The following is an 18,742-nucleotide window of genomic DNA, read 5'->3' as shown; positions in this document are numbered from 1 at the left end:
TGTTTAATAATACAGCTTTCTGTATGTGACAGCGGCTTTGTAGAATATCTTCTTTTTAGCAGTATTTCTCCAGCAGACCCCTGACTAGAAATGTCAACTGAAGAGATTATACGACTGTGTCACTGGGGAACAGACCTTTTTTCTTCTAAGCTGGTCGATTTTCTTACTATTCGGCCTAATGATGTGGACAAAGCAAATGCACTGAGGATAAAATATATGATCATATGTCTAGGTCACAATATAGAGGCTGAGACGACGAAAAATACGTCTATTTTTCTAATTCAATTAAAATTTTTGTTGCCTCTCACAGCATACAGATATAAAATGTTCACAGTGAATCTACCTGAGGTCCTAGTTTCAAACAATACTTGTTGAATAAATAGGAGTGGCTGTGGTAAAGTTTGAGACCAATGTAAAATTTGCACCGGCACCATAAGACACATCAGGTAAAGGCACAATGAGATGGATGGCTATCCCTACAGCTAGGATGAGAAGAGCAGCGAGGGTAGTCAGACCCCTCCTGAGGATCAGCTGAGAGGTAGAGAGCAGAGCTATGGGCTTTTCCTCCACGCGAGTCACGTTTGGCTCCTCATGTACCACAGTACTGTTGAGCCCCTCGTCCTGATCGTGAGAGCTCACAACCATGTATCCATTCCCATTCTGATACAGTGAGACACAATTTCAACATTATAAACGTTTTAACTGTGCCATGGTTGCCACATTTTTTAAAAGGGTATCTTAAGGGGATAGTTCAGCCAAAAATCATTTTACTCACCCTCATGTCATTCAAAACCGGTATGACTTTATGAAAATGGTTTCAGTGTTTTTTGTCAATACAATCAAAGTGAATGAGGTCCAATTATGTTTTGGACCCCATTGACGTTCATTATCTGGACAAAAAACAGTTACATCTTCATTTGTGTTTTACAGAAGAAAGAAAGTCATTGTTATCATAGGAACAACATGAGGATGAGAAAATGACAAATACAATTTTTGGTGAACTATTCCTTTAAAAATACATGAAAGAATCGGCTGACTTGATTAAATGCATTAATTTTAGCATGTTATTTTTGTAATTAATTGTGGTAAAATAATGCATACTTTTTATCAATAGTTTTTACTGATTATTTAAAATGAAAACTATAAAGACAACAACTTACCTCTGTATTCAGGACCACCTGGTAGAAGCTGTTGCGATGATTCGAACAAAACTCAGGGGTCACTGCTCCATTTGCACTCTTTCCTGTACGCTCAATTGCCTTGCAAAAAGAAAAAACTCTTTCAGTCACAGAAGTCAACTATAATCACATGATCATGAGCAGTATAAATAGAAGAAAGGTCCAGTTTTAATAGGTCTGATATGCCTACCTCTTTGGTAATTTTCTTCCAGTCTAATTTGAAAATGGCCACAACAAAAAAAATTGCAAGCAAAAAGACTGCAATGAGGAGGCCCAGCCAAAAGCCTGAAAGAGCGGGAGAGAAATCATTGTATTAAAAGGTTCCCTGATCATTTGTGTACTTAAACATCAGCAATTGTGACAGGAGTCAATATGATGCATTTAGTTGTAACAAGGCGAACCAGCAACTTGTAACTTGGCCGTGAACATCAGAACGATGCTTGATGGGAGTCCAATGCAGTAGTAGCCAAAGAGGTTAGCAATAGCAGCTATCTTCTGCTGCCCTGTGCCAATGAGAATGCCCATGCCAACACCCTGAAATCAATGATGAAATGAACTAATGAAATAAAATACTTCAAAATACTACACTTGATTCAAAACACTGAATTTGACAAGATAACTGGCATATATAAAATATGTTTATAAATACACACAATTATATGAATATTCATTCATATAAATACACATGATTTGATATATATATGGTACCTTTAATAGTCCACTCAATGGCCATTTTGGTGCTATAATGGCCACCCTATACCGTACGCTTTATATTTTAAAGACCCCCTGTGGTGAAAATCAAGCTTTTAATGTTGTTTATATGTCTATGTGGTATTTTTAATATGCTTTAAGACAAACCATGCAAATTCATAACTCAACAACACCATTGCTGAGTTTTCTCCTTAAAACTCCAGTGAACCAAAGACAGTCAACCTGCGGGGCGGGCTTGAGCATAACTGCTGTGAAGCAGGGGAGTCTCAAGAGAAGCAAGGTTATCCCAGTAAATGTTTCTGTTGGTATGAAAAATCGGGTACTTTTAGCAATATAGCGGGTTAATTATGTATATGATGTATGATGTATATACGATGTTATGATGAACTAAGTGCTTTTCTCCACTGACGTTCAATGATGTTCAAAGCGTTTCTGCTGATTGTTACAAGGTCTGACTCTGAGATGGTGAACGTAAACATGGTTTGTGCAACATTAGCAACACATTATTAGCTGTTTGATAACGTAAAGCAAAAGGCTAATCATATTAATTACCAATATGTGTCCGACATTGTAAAGAGCGATACTATTTGTGCAGCGTTTACTACAGTAACTTGAGTGGATCTCTATCCACATACTTGAAGCAAGGGTGTAGAGTTACATTCAAGCTATTTTAAGGCATGAAGACATTTTTTTCACATGAAAAAAAAAACGTTTAAATATGTCATTTTGGTGATCAAGGAGTTTTAAGGGATAAAATTATTGACTACAGGGGGACTTTAAATCAGCAATATAATCTGACAAGAATTATTATCGTTAATTTTTTTTTGTTTCTTCGAAGCAAAACACACTTTAACTAAACAAAAAAAAAAAAAAAAAAAAAAACTTTTTTTTACCTTTGCATTAAGGGCCACATTTCTCATTTTTAGTTCAAATTGAAGTACAAAAATTGCTAAAAAGAAAAATTGTATAAATAAACGTTAATAAAAATATTAACTATATTATACTATATTATACTATACTATACATTACTAAACTATAATAGTATATCAATGATATTAAAATAACACTGCAACAATGGTATCACAAGTTGTACTTCTTTAGCTTTTCTTGCAAAAAAGTTGGAGACTGGCTTTTTAAAATAAAATGTATTAAGCCTATATTGAGCGCTGAAATATCTCCCATTTATTTTTATATGGGTGGTCGTCTCCTCCCCCTATATACTGTCTCTGGGAAAATGAGGAATAAAAGTTTGTGCAGAACTCACCAATACTCCATTAAAGAACTGAAGAGGGCAGTAGATGTTAAGTAGCTGAGACACAAGCTCTGCTATAGTCCTAAACAAACATCACAATGGAAATTTGAAACACAGCTGTTGTTGACATTATTTCTGTTAAATCTTAATTTTTAATGTTTAGACAAGAGCGTTTACAGATTTGTTGAAGTCTACTTATGCCAACAAACATTTTGTTTTACATGCTTGAAATAATAAGGAAAGTGGCTTACTCATCCGAAGTGAATATGAAGCCAATGACCGTTTTTGTTGAGCCCAGGACTAAACCTTGAATGATTGCTATAACAGCTGGGGAACAAAATTAACATTTACAAGACATCAATTGGTGCTTCATATGACTAAGTGTCATGACAAATTTAGGAATGATTGGTATCAAATTAAATGAGTTTTACCTGAACTGATGAGAGAAACCTTGCAGGTGACGATGGCAGCAGCTGTTTCCCCAGCGCCAAGTGCGTTTCCCACACGAACACACGCTGCTCCTTGCATTCCTAATGGGATCTGGAATATCAAGATGGAGATGATAAAAACAACACAATCATGAAAAGGATAAAGGTGAATTTTATATGATAATATGAATATTCTCAGATTATCCAAACACACCATGTAGTTGATGTACGCCAGCATTATAACCACGTGTTGAGCAGCCAGGTCAACCTCACTCAGCATTCCTGATGGGATGAGAAGAGTCAATGGGAATGGGATAATTCAGCGGGAAAAGCAATAGTAAAATCAAACTGGTTAAATATACAAACAAACATTTATTTTCTGTTCTGTGAGTGTAAAGGTGTTATTTTTGTCTAGTTTTTTTTTTAGTACATCTAGTTAAACTAAATACACTGAACAAAATTATAAACGCAACACTTTTGTTTTTGCCCCCATTTTTTATGAGCTGAACTCAAAGATCTAAGAATTTTTCTAAGTACACAAAAGGCCTATTTCTCTCAAATATTGTTCACAAATCTGTCTAAATCTGTTAGTGAGCACTTCTCCTTTGCCGAGATAATCCATCCACCTCTCAGGTGTGGCATTTCAAGATGCCGATTAGACAGCATGATTATTCCACAGGTGTGCCTTAGGCTGGCCACAATAAAAGTCTACTCGAAAATGTGCAGTTTTACTGTATTGGGGGGGTCCGAAAACCAGTCAGTATCTGGTGTGACCACCATTTGCCTCACGCAGTGCAACACATCTCCTTCGCATAGAATTGATCAGGTTGTTGATTGTGGCCTGTGGAATGTTGGTCCACTCCTCTTCAATGGCTGTGCGAAGTTGCTGGATATTAGCAGGAACTGAAACACGCTGTCGTATACGCCGATCCAGAGCATCCCAAACATGCTCAATGGGTGACATGTCCGGTGAGTGCTGGCCATGAAAGAACTATTATTTTCAGCTTCCAGGAATTGTGTACAGATCCTTGCAACATGGGGCCGTACATTATCATGCTGCAACATGACGTGATGGTCGTGGATAAATGGCACAACATTGGGCCTCAGGATCTCGTCACGGTATCTCTGTGCATTCAAAATGCCATCAATAAAATGCACCTGTGTTCGTTGTCCATAACATACGCCTGCCCATACCATAACCCCACCGCCACCATGGGCCACTCGATCCACAACGTTGACATCAGCAAACCGCTCACCCACACAACGCCATACACGCTGTCTGCCATCTGCCCTGTACAGTGAAAACCGGGATTCATCCGTGAAGAGAACACCTCTCCAAAGTGCCAGACGCCATCGAATGTGAGCATTTGCCCACTCAAGTCGGTTACGACGACGAAGTGCAGTCAGGTCGAGACCCCGATGAGGACGACGAGCATGCAGATGAGCTTCCCTGAGACGGTGTCTGACAGTTTGTGCAGAAATTCTTTGGTTATGCAAACCAATTGTTGCAGCATCTGTCCGGGTGGCTAGTCTCAGACGATCTTGGAGGTGAAGATTCTGGATGTGGAGGTCCTGGGCTGGTGTGGTTACACGTGGTCTGCGGTTGTGAGGCCGGATGGATGTACTGCCAAATTCTCTGAAACGCCTTTGGAGACGGCTTATGGTAGAGAAATGAACATTCACTGGCAACAGCTCTGGTGGACATTCCTGCAGTCAGCATGCCAATTGCACGCTCCCTCAAAACTTGCGACATCTGTGGCATTGTGCTGTGTGACAAAACTGCACATTTTAGAGTGCCCTTTTTTTGTGGCCAGCCTAAGGCACACCTGTGCAATAATCATGCTGTCTAATCAGCATCTTGATATGCCACACCTGTGAGGTGGATGGATTATCTCGGCAAAGGAGAAGTGCTCACTAACACAGATTTAGACAGATTTGTGAACAATATTTGAGAGAAATAGGCCTTTTGTGTACATAGAAAAAGTCTTAGATCTTTGAGTTCAGCTCATGAAAAACGGGGGCAAAAACAAAAGTGTTGCGTTTATAATTTTGTTCAGTGCAAGTAAGAAATGTTGCCTTGATAACTTGCAGAAATAAAATAAAAATTATTTATTTATTTCAGTTCAGTTTTATTGTATTTTAAGCAACAAAGGTGTTTTTATGGTTTTAGGTTTAGTTAACTTTAAAAAACCCTTGAATGTACCTGCCAGGAAGCCTCCAACTTCATAGATCCACCATTCAAAACAGGTCATCAGTGTACTGGGGATGGCCAGCTTCATGTAGGAACCCCATTCCTGCAGGGCCTCAGAAGACCACCCTGTTGGAGGAAAACAGTAAGGCCCTGTTTACACCTGGTATTTACGTTTTGGTTGATTGGATCAGAACTAGACGAGGGACACACATTCCCGTTTACACCTGGTGTTTTAAGCCATCTCTTTTGTCCACTTTCAACCACTTCTGTCCTGATTTCTTCGAGGGGAGGGTCTATGGGCGGGTAAATGTATGGGTTTTTCCAGATCTTTCGATCTAATGGACAAAGTAAGCTCACGCAATTTACGGTAGAAATTTTCCCCATGTACATACTATGTATGTATTATAGTAATTGCAATAACTGGGTAAACTAGGTACTAACGCTAACCCTAAACCTAACCTTAACCCATGTAGTTACTTTATATTACCCAGTACTTTCTTAGGTAAGTACACTGTAAAATAAAGTGCCACCCAATTTACATACGAACGCGCCTAGAGATGACGACAAAACATATGGAGACAGGCAGCTTTCGTTTCTGCTCTGACAGCCGCAAGATCATGCCGAACGCTGTGAGTGCGTGTTAAAAACCAGGAATGGTGAGAGAATATTGTGCTTGGTACGCTTTATTGTCTTTAAACCAAACTTGGGTCTTCAGCCAACAAAGTTTAAATCCTTTCTGACTAGTGCGCTTCCCATAATGTTTACACATTAAGTCAGTAGGTGGAGAGTGGGCACTCTTTTGTGGTTGTTTGAACGCATTCGACCACATGAGTGTCCACACCACTGTAGCGACAACGAGAATGCAACCCACACGAGTGAAGCATTCGTACATAATCAAACACAAGGGGCTGCATATTCCAGATCACCCCAGGCACTGGAGTCAAGAGACCATTTGTTGTTTAACTAAAGGAAGGACGTTGTCAATGTTTTATAATTTGGCAAGAACAGATCTGTTCAGAAATGGTGAAACAAGAGGCCCTAACAAGAAGTCACCTGACCCCTGCGACTAAACAGACTGAACCATTCAGGGTCCCGAGCTAGTTTTCCCCTCATCAATTAGTACGTCTCCATGTGGATGTCCATAGAAAACTACCCTTTGTCTTGAAGACAACCATTTGCAACTAAACCCTCACGTGGTACACACCACGAATGCGACAGATGTTGACCATAAGGATACCCACACACACACACACACATAAGGACTTTCCTCCATATCAAACTCCATAAAACTCATCCCAGAACAATTCTTGACTGACCCATAATCAAAATCATGTAACATAACATAATTATATATTGTGTTTACAACCCCTGTATGTGTCTATTCTGCTTAGATCACATCTAAGTCATGTAATTGTTTTAAATATTAGAGATACTGGAATGAAAGTGTCGTGTTTCCTATCATTATGCTCGTATGTGTTTAGTTCAAAAGATGGCTTGATTGAAATCTGTGTAAAAATGTTTATGTTCTTAAAATGGAAATTATGTCTAAACTGAATCCGTTGTTCAAGCTGATGACTAAGCAGAGCACAGATAGCACATGATTCACGATGAGAGAAAGGGGGGGGGGGGGGGGGGGGGTAGAAAAGACCCCCTTCTCAAATAACCATATAGTATCTTATTGTCCGAATTCCAAATTCCTCCAGGAGGCGGGACAAACATTTTGAGTTTAAAATCGTAGACCCGAACACAGAATCGCTCTTGCTCTTGTGATGCTCTTGTGATGCTCTTGTGATGCTCTCTTGTGATGCTCTCTTGTGATGCTCTCTTTCGGCAGAACAAGCCGGGTGGAGCAGACGATAGTAGCTAACCATGTAGACGCAGAGACAAATGACCCAAACCAAGATATGGGTTAAAACAGATTTAATTCAAGCCATCTCGTCACACTTTTCTTTCTTTTCTTAGTTTGTTTCTTTTCCGTTAAAAGTCTCGGTTCTAAGTTAAGTTTTGCTGCAAAGTTTCGTTTAAAACGTTTCGACTGCAACACGCTTCCAACTTCAAAGACTTTCATTCATCCGCGCCAACACACCACGTGACTGGCTGCCCAAGATCTATCAAGCACGAGGAGACCGCCAGCCAAACAACGGACCCGGGGAACACCTTCACACCGACAAAAGGGAATCCCCAAAAGCAACGCAAGGACAAGCAAGTACCTCCAGACTTTTAGCTAAAACTGCAGGTGCATTTTAATATCAAATTGAATTACCCGCCTAAGAAACGATACAAGGGTGAAATTAATTATTGATGGTTCGTTCAGGTCATGTCTTTTAAGTGCATATAGAAACTTGGGATCTCACCATCTAACTCCTAAAACTCATTCTTCCTCACTCTCTGTCTTTCTTCAACTTGTATGAATGCGTGTGCGTGTGTTTGTGTTATATTAGTTTTATGTGTGTTAGTCATAGGCTTATAATCAATAAAGTATTGTTTGTATCTGAAAAGAGAAGCATTACTTGTGTTATGTGCTTACAGATTTATTGTCTTGAACTTCGATCTAAGTTACCTATGCTTTGACCCTTGATTTATTTCTTAATTTAGCTGTTAGCTGGGAATTAGTCTTTCTTGGCCAGGAAGATATTATATTTCCTAGAATTAATAATTGTTTATGCTTTCCGTTCATTGGATGAACTGATAAGATGATCATACTATTGATTCTGCTACAGTAAATTCTGAAAATAATTAAATTATTAATTATTGATCATAATCCGTTATGAATAATAATTAATTATATTTATACGTGCGTATAATCGCTACACCACAAAAGTAATCAGGTCAAATGCGTTTTCGACTACCTCTGGAAGTGATCAAAAGTTGACTAGCTCAAAACGTTTTAGAGCCCATTTACACCTGTATTTAATGTAGTTCACATGTGAATAATTCAGACTTCTTATGCACGACAAAGAGCACTGTTTAGGACGAACCGATTCCATTAAAATTAAAGCAACACCAAGTAACTTTTCCTCTGCGGTCGCCCTACAGGTTGGAAGCGGAATTGTCCATTACTGCTGTCGTAAATAATTTAGCCTACCGCATCCTACTGTCGCACGTGCACGCACGCACATGCTCTCTGTTTATCCAGCACCGGCTTTGGAATCATGATGACAATTCAAAAGCTACCCGGCTGCTAGGTATCTTACATGTAGTTGTAGTCTACTGTCGAGTACGCTCCACCTATCGGCAATTGTAACGCTTGCCGTAAAGCAAGTCAAATTTGTAGTTTTCTTATGTCTCATTCGGACTACAGAAACGCGACCCGATCTGGCCATCTTACATAGCGTGGATATATCAGATAAAGGACCGCAAAGCGGTGGCATAAGTGCATTTCACCATGTCACGACTTGATGAACCACTGAAACAATTTTGAAAACATTATTTTAAGGTAAAAAATCGTACTTAGTGTTGCTTTAATAGGACTTGTCAGGCAAATGAACAGATAGCCTAAAAAACTATTTGTGTCCACGGATTCGAGTATTATAGGTATTTTTTATCGGAATGATTCTGCTGCTCATTGCTATGTTCTACTCTACTAAGGATGCACCGATATGAACATTTTGATAATAACCGATAATTCTTTATATTTGAAAACTGATAATAACCAAAATTTTGGCCGATAATATAATTTTTGAGAGCCTGATTGCAAAAACAAAAGTCTCATCAATAAAAGCCATGTCCCAAGCACACAATTATAATGTTCTCATTATAATTTTATGTAGCCTGTATGACAGACGCTGTATATGTTGCTCTCTATTGTATTTTCTTTTTATGATTCTAATCATATTTCAAGAAATTCACAACCATCATGGTGAACACTGTGCATATGAAGTGTCTTAGCTGAAGGAAATAATCCATTATCTGCTTTAATATATTGGCCAACTTTTCTTATCGGGCCGATAATGATAACATTAAAAATAAACATTTATTGGCCTATACCGATATGGTGGCCGATATATTGTGCGTCTCTACTATATACTCTTATTTAATTCATGACATAGTCTGTTTATTGTTTTGTGTAAATGTATCAAGTTTGAAGCTGATTGAGACTGTTCAAAAACAAAAAAAATGTATTCCAAAAGACTAAGATACAAATCTGAAACTTATACATTCAAGAAAATAGTGTCCCTTAAAGGGACACTCCACCCATTTGCATTAAGAGGTCCATTGTTAGACAACCAGTCATACTATTGAATGGTCGTGCAACATTCTTTCATTTTCCCCTGAGACGAGAGAAATCTACTATTTACCTTTTTCACTTCCTCCTACAATGACGCAAAAATCGTCATTTGACGTCATTGTAGGAGGAAGTGTAAAAAGGGGGGATTTCTGTATAGACTACAAGCACAAATTCCCACCCTTTCAAACCCGCCCATAGGGGGTTGGACCTAATGCGCTAACAGAGCTATCACAGATCAGTGGGTGGGACTTCACTTGCAGATACTGAAAGCAATATCAGCCATCTTGTTTATAAGCTAAGCTAACAAGCGCTGTGGATATAGGAAGTTACGACAATGACGGAAGAAACTAAACATGATATGGAAGAAGAGGATTTTGAAATTCTGCTGCTCGAATCCGCTGTTCGTGGCTATCTTTACGAGCCGCAATATAGTGAAGAGCAGCTGAGGCTGATGGTGGAACAGGAGGCGGCTGCCTGTCGCGGACGAGGAGCCCGGGCTGGCTTGAGCTGGGCGGACTGCTGGTGCGTGTGCTCTCGCTGTGCGCTACGGACACAGATAGAGTCCGTCTGCTGCAGAGAATTTCAACAAGGCAGTTTCTCCTGGACGAAATCTCTGAATCAGACGACCACACGGACGTTTGTGTTGTGATGTGAACCATCCTAGTTTCGCCTGACTGAACATGCAGGTATCATGCAATAATTCACCATATAGAAAGAAATACAAACGAGTAATTCACTAATGAGTTTGCCAATGTAACGGGGTTCGTTGTTGTGGGAAGAAGGAGGCTGGAACCGGCGAACATTTAAACGTTTTAATAGTAAAATAAACAAATACAAAACAAAAGTATAAGCCAGCTGGCCACACACAACAGAAACAAAACATAAAATCAGGCCTGTTCCTTTTGTGCTTCCGCTCCTCCGTGAGAGATATGAGACCGCTGCACAGGTGCCATTCATTATCACTCGCGTCGTCCTCTCACGTCCCTCGCCCTCGTCCTGCTCGCCACAACTAACTAGACATTTGTGAAATGAATTTTAAACTCATTTGGCAGCTAGCCTTCTTGTAGACGGAAGAGCGATTTCTCTGATGTTTGCGCTGTTCTGGATTAGTGGGAGTGGCTTGCGGAGCTGTGCAACATGGTGCATTGTGGGAGTTGTTGTCTTACATACAAATGCGCCCCAAAGTTATTTTCTGTCTTTTCTCGGTCAAGAGGGCACCAAATTTAAAATTTCTTTTACATTTCGACTACATATATAACCCACTTTCAATAAAGATTAATGTTGAAATGGGTGGAGTGACCCTTTAAGTAGTTTTATTTTTTTAGCATCTTGAGGTGTTTTTGTTTAGTCTTTTTCCCCCCAAAAGTGCTTGACTAGATTAATTACAAGTTTTAAATATGAGTTGGTAGTTTGGCAAACTTAAGTTTCAGAGTAACTTCCCTAATATTGACAGACACTCACCTCCCCAAGTTTTCTCATGGAGCTTCTGCCAGCGAATGAAACAAAACAGGGCAAAACAATTAAAGACCTGACCAAAGGTGTTTGCAGCAGCAGACCCACTGAAAGTGCACAGAAAACAAATCTTATTATCAAAATACTGAAAACCAAACACATGAAAAAACACAAAATATGGAAAACATATACTCACTAAACTCCAAAATCCCACCAGTACAGCAGAAAGTAGTTCACTATCACATTGGCAACATTGGCAACTGCAGATGCATACATCTGAGGCTTGATCACTCCCTATACAGAGGGTTCATGAGTATTACAACAACAACATACAGGAACTGAATGCAGTTATTAAGTTGTTGATTTCCTTAAAATATAATTTTTTGTACCTGGTTCTGAAGGTATGACAGTTGCAGCTGATACAGAAACATGGCCTGTAATATAGACACATGACAGACTCAACATGAGGATGAACAGTAATGTATACAAAGAATTATTGGATTTGAGTTCAACTGCACTGGAAATGCAATCCATAATCATCCATTAGTGGACCTTACTGGAATTGCTGGCAAATATGCAACCACATAGAGCTGTGCAATCCTGAGAGAGAGAGAAACTGTTAGTTTTCAGTCTGACACCATAGACTGGTTTGTACTCTAGTATTCAACAGTCAATGTCAATACAAATATGTTCAGTCAGTGTGTGTCAAAGAGTGGCACTTACCTGGCCACCTCTGGGTCCTGTCCCAGATAGAGAAGGAGGGGCTGGGTGTTCACAAGCAAAGCCCAACAGGGCAAACTGAAGAGCATCAGAATTACGATGCCTCTCTGCAGTATTATGCCCACACGGAGAAGGTTCTTACTCCCAAATGTCTGAGGGCAAGATGTTAGACTGCCATAAGCTATCAGTTATTTTACTATACATGCGAGAACGGCCTGAGGGATATCCAGTGTTGGGGAAAGTTACTTGGAAAAGTAATGCATTACAATATTGCGTTACTCCCTTAAAAAGTAAATAATTCCAGTAGCACCTCATTGCAGTACACGAGATCCAGGGGGCGGAGTTGGATCCAGATCTAAGGGGTGGAGATGGGTAGGATTAGGGGTGGGGTTAGGGATCAGGGGGCGGAGATGGGTAGGTTTAGGTATATGTAAGGTGGGAGGAGTTGGATCTGGATCCAACTCCTCCCCCTGGATTTCGTGTTCTGCAGTGAGGACCATCTCAATAATTGCCAAGTTACTTTTTTAGAAAAGTAATGCGTTACGTTACTTTTGCATTACTTTATCTCACCTGGGCAGGGCTTGTTTGTTTTTGTTTATAACAAAAAAAGTTCTATTTTTGAGCAAATGTAAAGCCCCTTTCACACCAAAATTGAAATAATAAGCCTTAGGCTGAAGGAAATGCAAATTCACACGTGTACAGTAGAGGGCACAGAATAAACCACGAATAAAAACGGAAAAATCTAAAGTCATTTTCACTTATGGTTTCATCGAATATCAGCAGCAAGTACATTGGTCAATAATGTGAGATTAAATGCATCAAAATATTTGTTTTATTTAACATATTTAATTATTGCAGGTTTGCGTATTCTGATTTTGCATTTCACTGTTTTTATTCATTTTGAGGAATGCGGATTATTTTTTGTGCAAGTGAGATGAGTAAATGGACACTCACATTTAGTCTAGAACGACAATAACCATCATGTTTACACACAACATCTCTGCACTTACTCACAATTTTTCTCAACATGATGACAGGAGAGCTGTCAGTCAATAAATGGGAAAGCAAAGTAACTTGCATTACTTATTTGAGAAAGTAACTCAGATATTTTGCTGTAAATTTAAAAGTACTGCGTTACTTTAGTTACTTGAAAAAAGTATTCTGATTACGTAACTCGAGTTACTTGTACTGAGGCTTTAAAATAAAATATATTAAACATTAAGTGAATCTTAGTAGGCCTTTCATTGTCCAGGCTTTTGGTTTATTATTTTATTACACAGTTGGAGTGCTATTTGTATGGAAAACACACCTGTGATACCAAAGTGTCGCATGCCAAAGCAAGTCCAAACCCCGTCGCTGCAGCTGTTACATTGATAGTCTGAAAAATAAATGTATTGGACACATTGTGTGGGCTTGTGAATCATTGCTCGATAATATTGCACATCAAAAAAATGTGGTACATAACACAAATTTGCCGGCATAAGTTTTGACTCAAGCAGACGTACAGCTGAGGCCATGGCGTAGCCCGCTAGCACAGTGTTCCCCAGACGTCCACAGAACATTGTCACCACAAAGAAAAGGAGGAAATTCAGGAACCGGCACACAAGCTAAGAATACAAACAAAGAAATATTTAGCACAAAATGGAGATGAAAGTCCTGGACTCACATGGACTGCGGTTATTAAAGTCCACAGTCACATGGACGAAAAACAAAGCACCTGTTTATCTGGAGATTCATGAGAATTTTTACTAATAATATTTTAACAGATCTAGTCTGGAAATATACTGTAAAATCTGCTTAAAACATAATTTCCAAACTATTTAAGACCATTTTTTGGCTTATTTTTACACAGCATTTATTTTATACAGGATGCAAGATTTAACAATTGAGAATCAACTCATCTAGGATTAATTTGTATTCAAATGGACATGCATGAAGACATGATACAAAATGTACCCAAAACAGATTATGGTCTATTCAGGAATGGATCATTTCTATGTAAGCCACTGCATTTCTCTGCCAGCTCTTTCACTATTCAAACAGAACAAGCATAGCACATTATCATGATGTGTATGTGACAGAATCCTCACCAGGGGTCCAGTCATGCGCAGGATGTGGTAGAGCTCTTCTCTGTATACCAGAGGGATGCAACGCCTTACAAAACCACAGCAAAACAGCTTGGCACTGGGCTCCATAGACAAAGTGTCAGTTCTGGGACTCGAGACGTCCATGATCTTCTCAGATGTGATCCTCGAAGCCACTGTAAGGGGCCTGACTGTTAGTTCATAGACTGTTAGGGGCCCTTAGAGCTGTTCATTCTTCAGGTCCACATTCACAACCTTTGAAGGCTTACAGATTAACTGAGGTGAAGACAATGAGACGCTTTGATTTAATCCACAGGATGGGAGGAGAATGTTTGCAGTCCTGGCAAAGAGTTGCATTGTTTTGCAAGATCAATCGGTTATTTTTAAAAATCCAATTACAAGCTGATTAACAGCTGTATTTACAACACATTAAAGTAATCAGCATAATGATATTGAATATATCCAGTGCTGCTTTGAATACTCTTGGTGTACTTACGGTAACTGTGTAACAGAAGACTCCCAGCTCTACGTAACCCATGCCAAAAGTATACAGTCCAGGCTCTAGCTCTACCGCAACAAAGAAGTTACAACGCTCTTTTCTGGAAAGCGTTACGTATTACTTATTGTTACTTAACTTACTGTATCACAGCTTGGTGGAACATTTACTAGAGTAGTGTATTCTGGCGTATATGAAAACTGCACACATGTAGGACACTCTGACAGGATGCCCATATCCCTGAATGAAAGAAACAGATGACCTATATAGTTGTTTGAGGCTTGCAAAGGCAATATATTGAGCTTTTTCAGTACCAAACATTGAAATATTTTTCTTTCTTTTTATTTTATTATGATAACACACCATGTCACAAATCATCTCAAACTGGTTTCTTGAACATGACATTGAGTTCACTAAACTCAAATGGCCTCCAACAGTCGCCAGATCTCAATCCAATAGAGCACCCTGGTATGTGGTGAAACGGGGAGATTCACATCATGGATGTGCAGCTGACAAACCTGAAGCAACTGTGTGATGCTATCATGTCAATATGGACCAAAATCTCTGCCGAATGTTTCCAATCCGGTAAGAGCAAGGTGTACCTAATAAAGCGTGTGTGTGTGTGTGTGTGTGTGTGTGTGTGTGTGTGTGTGTGTGTGTGTGTGTGTGTGTGTGTGTGTGTGTGTGTGTGTGTGTGTGTGTGTGTGTGTGTGTGTGTGTGTGTGTGTGTGTGTGTGAGTTGGTTTATGTGATTTATGAGGACACAAATTTGTATAATGACATGTGTATTACACTGGTATTACAACTTATGGGTGGTTTATGAGGACATTTCAAAAGTCCTCATAAATCAAATGGCTTAAAAAACATAAAAAACAATGTTTTATTAAAAAATTAAAAATGCTGCATGTCTCCTGTGATGGGTAGGTTTAGGGATAGGGGCAGTGTAGGGGGATAGAATATATAGTTTTTACGGTATAAAAACCATTACGCCTATGGAGAGTCCTCATAATGCTGTTGCACCAACATGTGTGTGTGTGTGTGTGTGTGTGTGTGTGTGTGTGTGTGTGTGTGTGTGTGTGTGTGTGTGTGTGTGTGTGTGTGTGTGTGTGTGTGTGTGTGTGTGTGTGTGTGTGTGTGTGTGTGTGTGTGTGTGTGTGTGTGTGTGTGTGTGTGTGTGTGTGTGTGTGTGTGTGTGTGTGTGTGTGTGTGTGTGTGTGTGTGTGTGTCTGCCTGCGTGTGTGTGTCACCTACAGCATAGGGACAAAATGTTCCCACAAAGATGGCAATATTCAAAATACGTGTGGGGACTTTTTTTTATCCCCATGAGGAAAACAGCTTATAAATCATACTAAGATGTTTTTTTGAAAATGTAAAAATGCAGAAAGTTTTGTGTGATGGGTAGGGTTAGTAAGGGGATAGAATATACAGTTTGTACAGTATAAAAATCATTGGGTCTCATTCATGAAACACGAGCAGAACGAATTTTTGTGTAAATCGTGTGTAAAGTGGTTCTGGCGAAAATGTTCGGATTCATTAAAATGTTCGTATTTTCCAAATGTTAGTTGGTACACAAGAAATCTACATCTGCTCCCAGCCACGCGTAAATAGTGCGCTTAACACCCGAACGTTTTGCTCATTAATAAGGCTGCATTTTAATTCACCTTAGGGTAGCCTACATATTTGCACAGCATTTTGAAAAAATATTATATATAGTAATTACATACGTTTTTTCTTATTATGAGAGCCAGAATAGCATCTGCGATGGTGGTCCAACTCCAGTTTGAATAGGCCTACTTTTTTTCCGAAGTGAACTAATTCGTTTTTTGCTCTCAAGCTTAATGTCGAACCATTTTCTTCTCACTTCTGGGAATGTTCGATTAACAGATGAAACTCCATTAACTGCATCTGTAATATGCTGCCACTTATTTTTAGGACCCGATATACGCCACTATGTAGGCTACGCTTGAAAATAAAATGTGGTGTTTTGAATGAACTTCTGATAATAAAAGTTCAATTTCTGCATCTGAGAAAATTTATTTTAATTCGCATTCATGTCATAATATGATGCCCATATATAGTTGTCAGTCGGATTTAATGGGCGGGATTTATGGTAGGGGTAGAGTGGGGGAAAATGCCCCCCTGGGGTAAAATGCCCCCCACCCGTTTTCCCCAAAATAACCACTAGAATGAATCAAGATACATTTTTACTATTGCTATGCACTACGTTGACAACGGGGATATACAAATCTCCATGGAGAAGCAGACACCAGCGACGTATTTGAAGAGAAGGGGATTACATGGAAAATGCTATAATGTTCAGATATTAGTAAACAAGTGTTTAATAGAATATTGTTCACAGTGATATCACAGTAATGTACAGGGACGGACTGGGACTAAAAAACGGCCCTGGACTTTGTCTAGGCCCGGCCCAAGGCAATCGGCGCGCGGAAACTCGACAACAACAACAATAACGCCTGCCACCAGGCATGTGTCACAAGACTTTAATTGTGGCTGATACTATACCATCCAAATTATAGCTAACAGCATTATACAATCTATTCCATGCTGTCTTAAAATGAATGTATTACTTAATAATCTTAATTAATTTATGCAGTAATTAATCTTAGGTACTGCACAAATAATAATACCACATCTAAATGAAAATAGGCTACACCATTACAAATGTAACTTCTGTATTTAAAATCTTCAAAGTTTGTAAGGATTAACTGTAACGTTACCAACATTTTTAAAAGTAAAAGCACAACATATTTCTTACTATTAGCTACTGTGGCATTTTACAGCTAAAATGTTGAAGTTTAGCTGTTTTAACTACTGTAATCATTAAAATGTAGCAAGCTGAATATCACTTCCTAACATCATCCCGTGAGACACGCGCACACTAGCACACACACTAGGGGTGGGAATCTTTGGTCACCTCACGATCCGATCCGATTCTGGGAGTCACGATCCGATTCCAGAACGATTCTTTATCTACCCGGGCGAGACAGCACACTTCAAGTGTAACATCAAAGAAAGCGCGCGTCTCTCACAGCGTATCCTGTGCAATGAAGCCTGTGAATGTCCTTGTAATTCGCTTCAACCTTTCCGAACTTTATGAAAGATTATTTTACGGAAGGTTCGAGTGGTGTATGTGTGTGAGGAATTGGAAGCAAGCAGAATACGGGTGTTTCTAAAGCAAACTCAACGTCATCGCACATCTGGTTAAAAACTAAGCTCAGAATCGATTCTGGAATTCTCAGAATCGATCCAGAATCGTTGGAGAGAGAATCGCAATGGATCGATTTTTTCTCCCACCCCTAACACACACGCAAGGTCTCTAGCTCGCTCCCTCTCTGTGACTGCGTGTGTGGCGGGTGGTGGGCCGGCCCGCCGGCTGTCCTGGAGTACCGGCCGTTCTGTGATTCTCCAGATCACACAGATGGCCAGTCCGCCCCTGGTAATGTATGATAGATGAATAGTGAAGTCTGTAGTTTGAGAGCATATGTTATTTATAAGGAATATAATTATATTTTTAAAAATAAACAATTAAAAAAAAAAACATAGCTTGTGGGGTAAAACGCCCCCTATGCTGAGGGGTAAAACGCCCCCCAAGGGGCATAGTTTCTCTTTATCATAATTACTATAGTAACATATTTCTGTTTATCAAAGTCTTTATTTTACACTTTAATGCAGTATAACTAGGCGATAAAATCAAAATATTTTAACAAAACATGATAAAATTACCTCAAGTAAGCATTAGCTAGCTAGCTTGGTGGATGCAATGATGGAAGGTGGTTAGGTGACCCAATGATAAAATATAGTGACTTTTAGAGCATTTATTGAATATATTTCACTTTAAATATACTAATTTATGTTTAATATTTATTTAGGGTTTTCTGTTTTTCTTGATGATAGTGGTGAACAAATACTACATCAATTATCAACCCCATATAGGCCTAGTGTAGAAATCAAAATATTAAAATGTTAGAAATTTGGCTATTT

General features: G+C 39.2%; 1 protein-coding gene across 2 annotated transcripts; it reads right to left on the bottom strand.

Annotated features, from left to right (window-relative positions):
- On the bottom strand, positions 1–15,044 carry slc47a4 (solute carrier family 47 member 4). 2 transcript variants are annotated; one of them, XM_056271077.1, is made up of 18 exons: positions 14,741–14,759; positions 14,251–14,584; positions 13,666–13,767; positions 13,470–13,538; positions 12,164–12,312; positions 11,998–12,040; positions 11,830–11,874; positions 11,637–11,734; positions 11,450–11,547; positions 5,773–5,886; positions 3,784–3,851; positions 3,573–3,681; positions 3,393–3,468; positions 3,154–3,223; positions 1,580–1,712; positions 1,369–1,463; positions 1,161–1,259; positions 1–660 (listed from the first exon to the last, which is right to left on the bottom strand). In XM_056271077.1, the coding sequence occupies exons 2-18, from the start codon at positions 14,389–14,391 to the stop codon at positions 358–360; spliced, it is 1,812 nt and encodes a 603-aa protein (XP_056127052.1). In that variant the 5' UTR covers positions 14,392–14,584; positions 14,741–14,759; the 3' UTR covers positions 1–357. The 2 variants fall into 2 exon arrangements, with proteins under 2 accessions (XP_056127052.1, XP_056127051.1); XM_056271076.1 differs by having other exon boundaries at positions 14,251–15,044.
- Between the last annotated feature and the right edge of the window lie 3,698 nt (positions 15,045–18,742).

The sequence above is a fragment of the Rhinichthys klamathensis genome, unplaced genomic scaffold (genome assembly GCF_029890125.1).
Source record: "Rhinichthys klamathensis goyatoka isolate OS25496 unplaced genomic scaffold, OSU_Roscu_1.1 h1tg000311l_1, whole genome shotgun sequence".
NCBI lineage: Eukaryota > Metazoa > Chordata > Actinopteri > Cypriniformes > Leuciscidae > Rhinichthys > Rhinichthys klamathensis.
The sequence above is the reverse complement of the archived record's forward strand: the minus strand, read 5'-3'. Positions and strand labels throughout refer to the sequence as shown.

Coding starts and splice junctions, on each gene's coding strand:
- slc47a4 (XM_056271076.1), bottom strand. CDS start 14,391: ATGGACGTCTCGAGTCCCAGAACTGACACTTTGTCTATGGAGCCCAGT. Junction 13,539..13,665: donor GCTACGCCATGGCCTCAGCT/GTACGTCTGCTT, acceptor TTTATTTTTCAG/ACTATCAATGTAACAGCTGC. Junction 3,224..3,392: donor TTCATATTCACTTCGGATGA/GTAAGCCACTTT, acceptor ATGTTTGTTTAG/GACTATAGCAGAGCTTGTGT.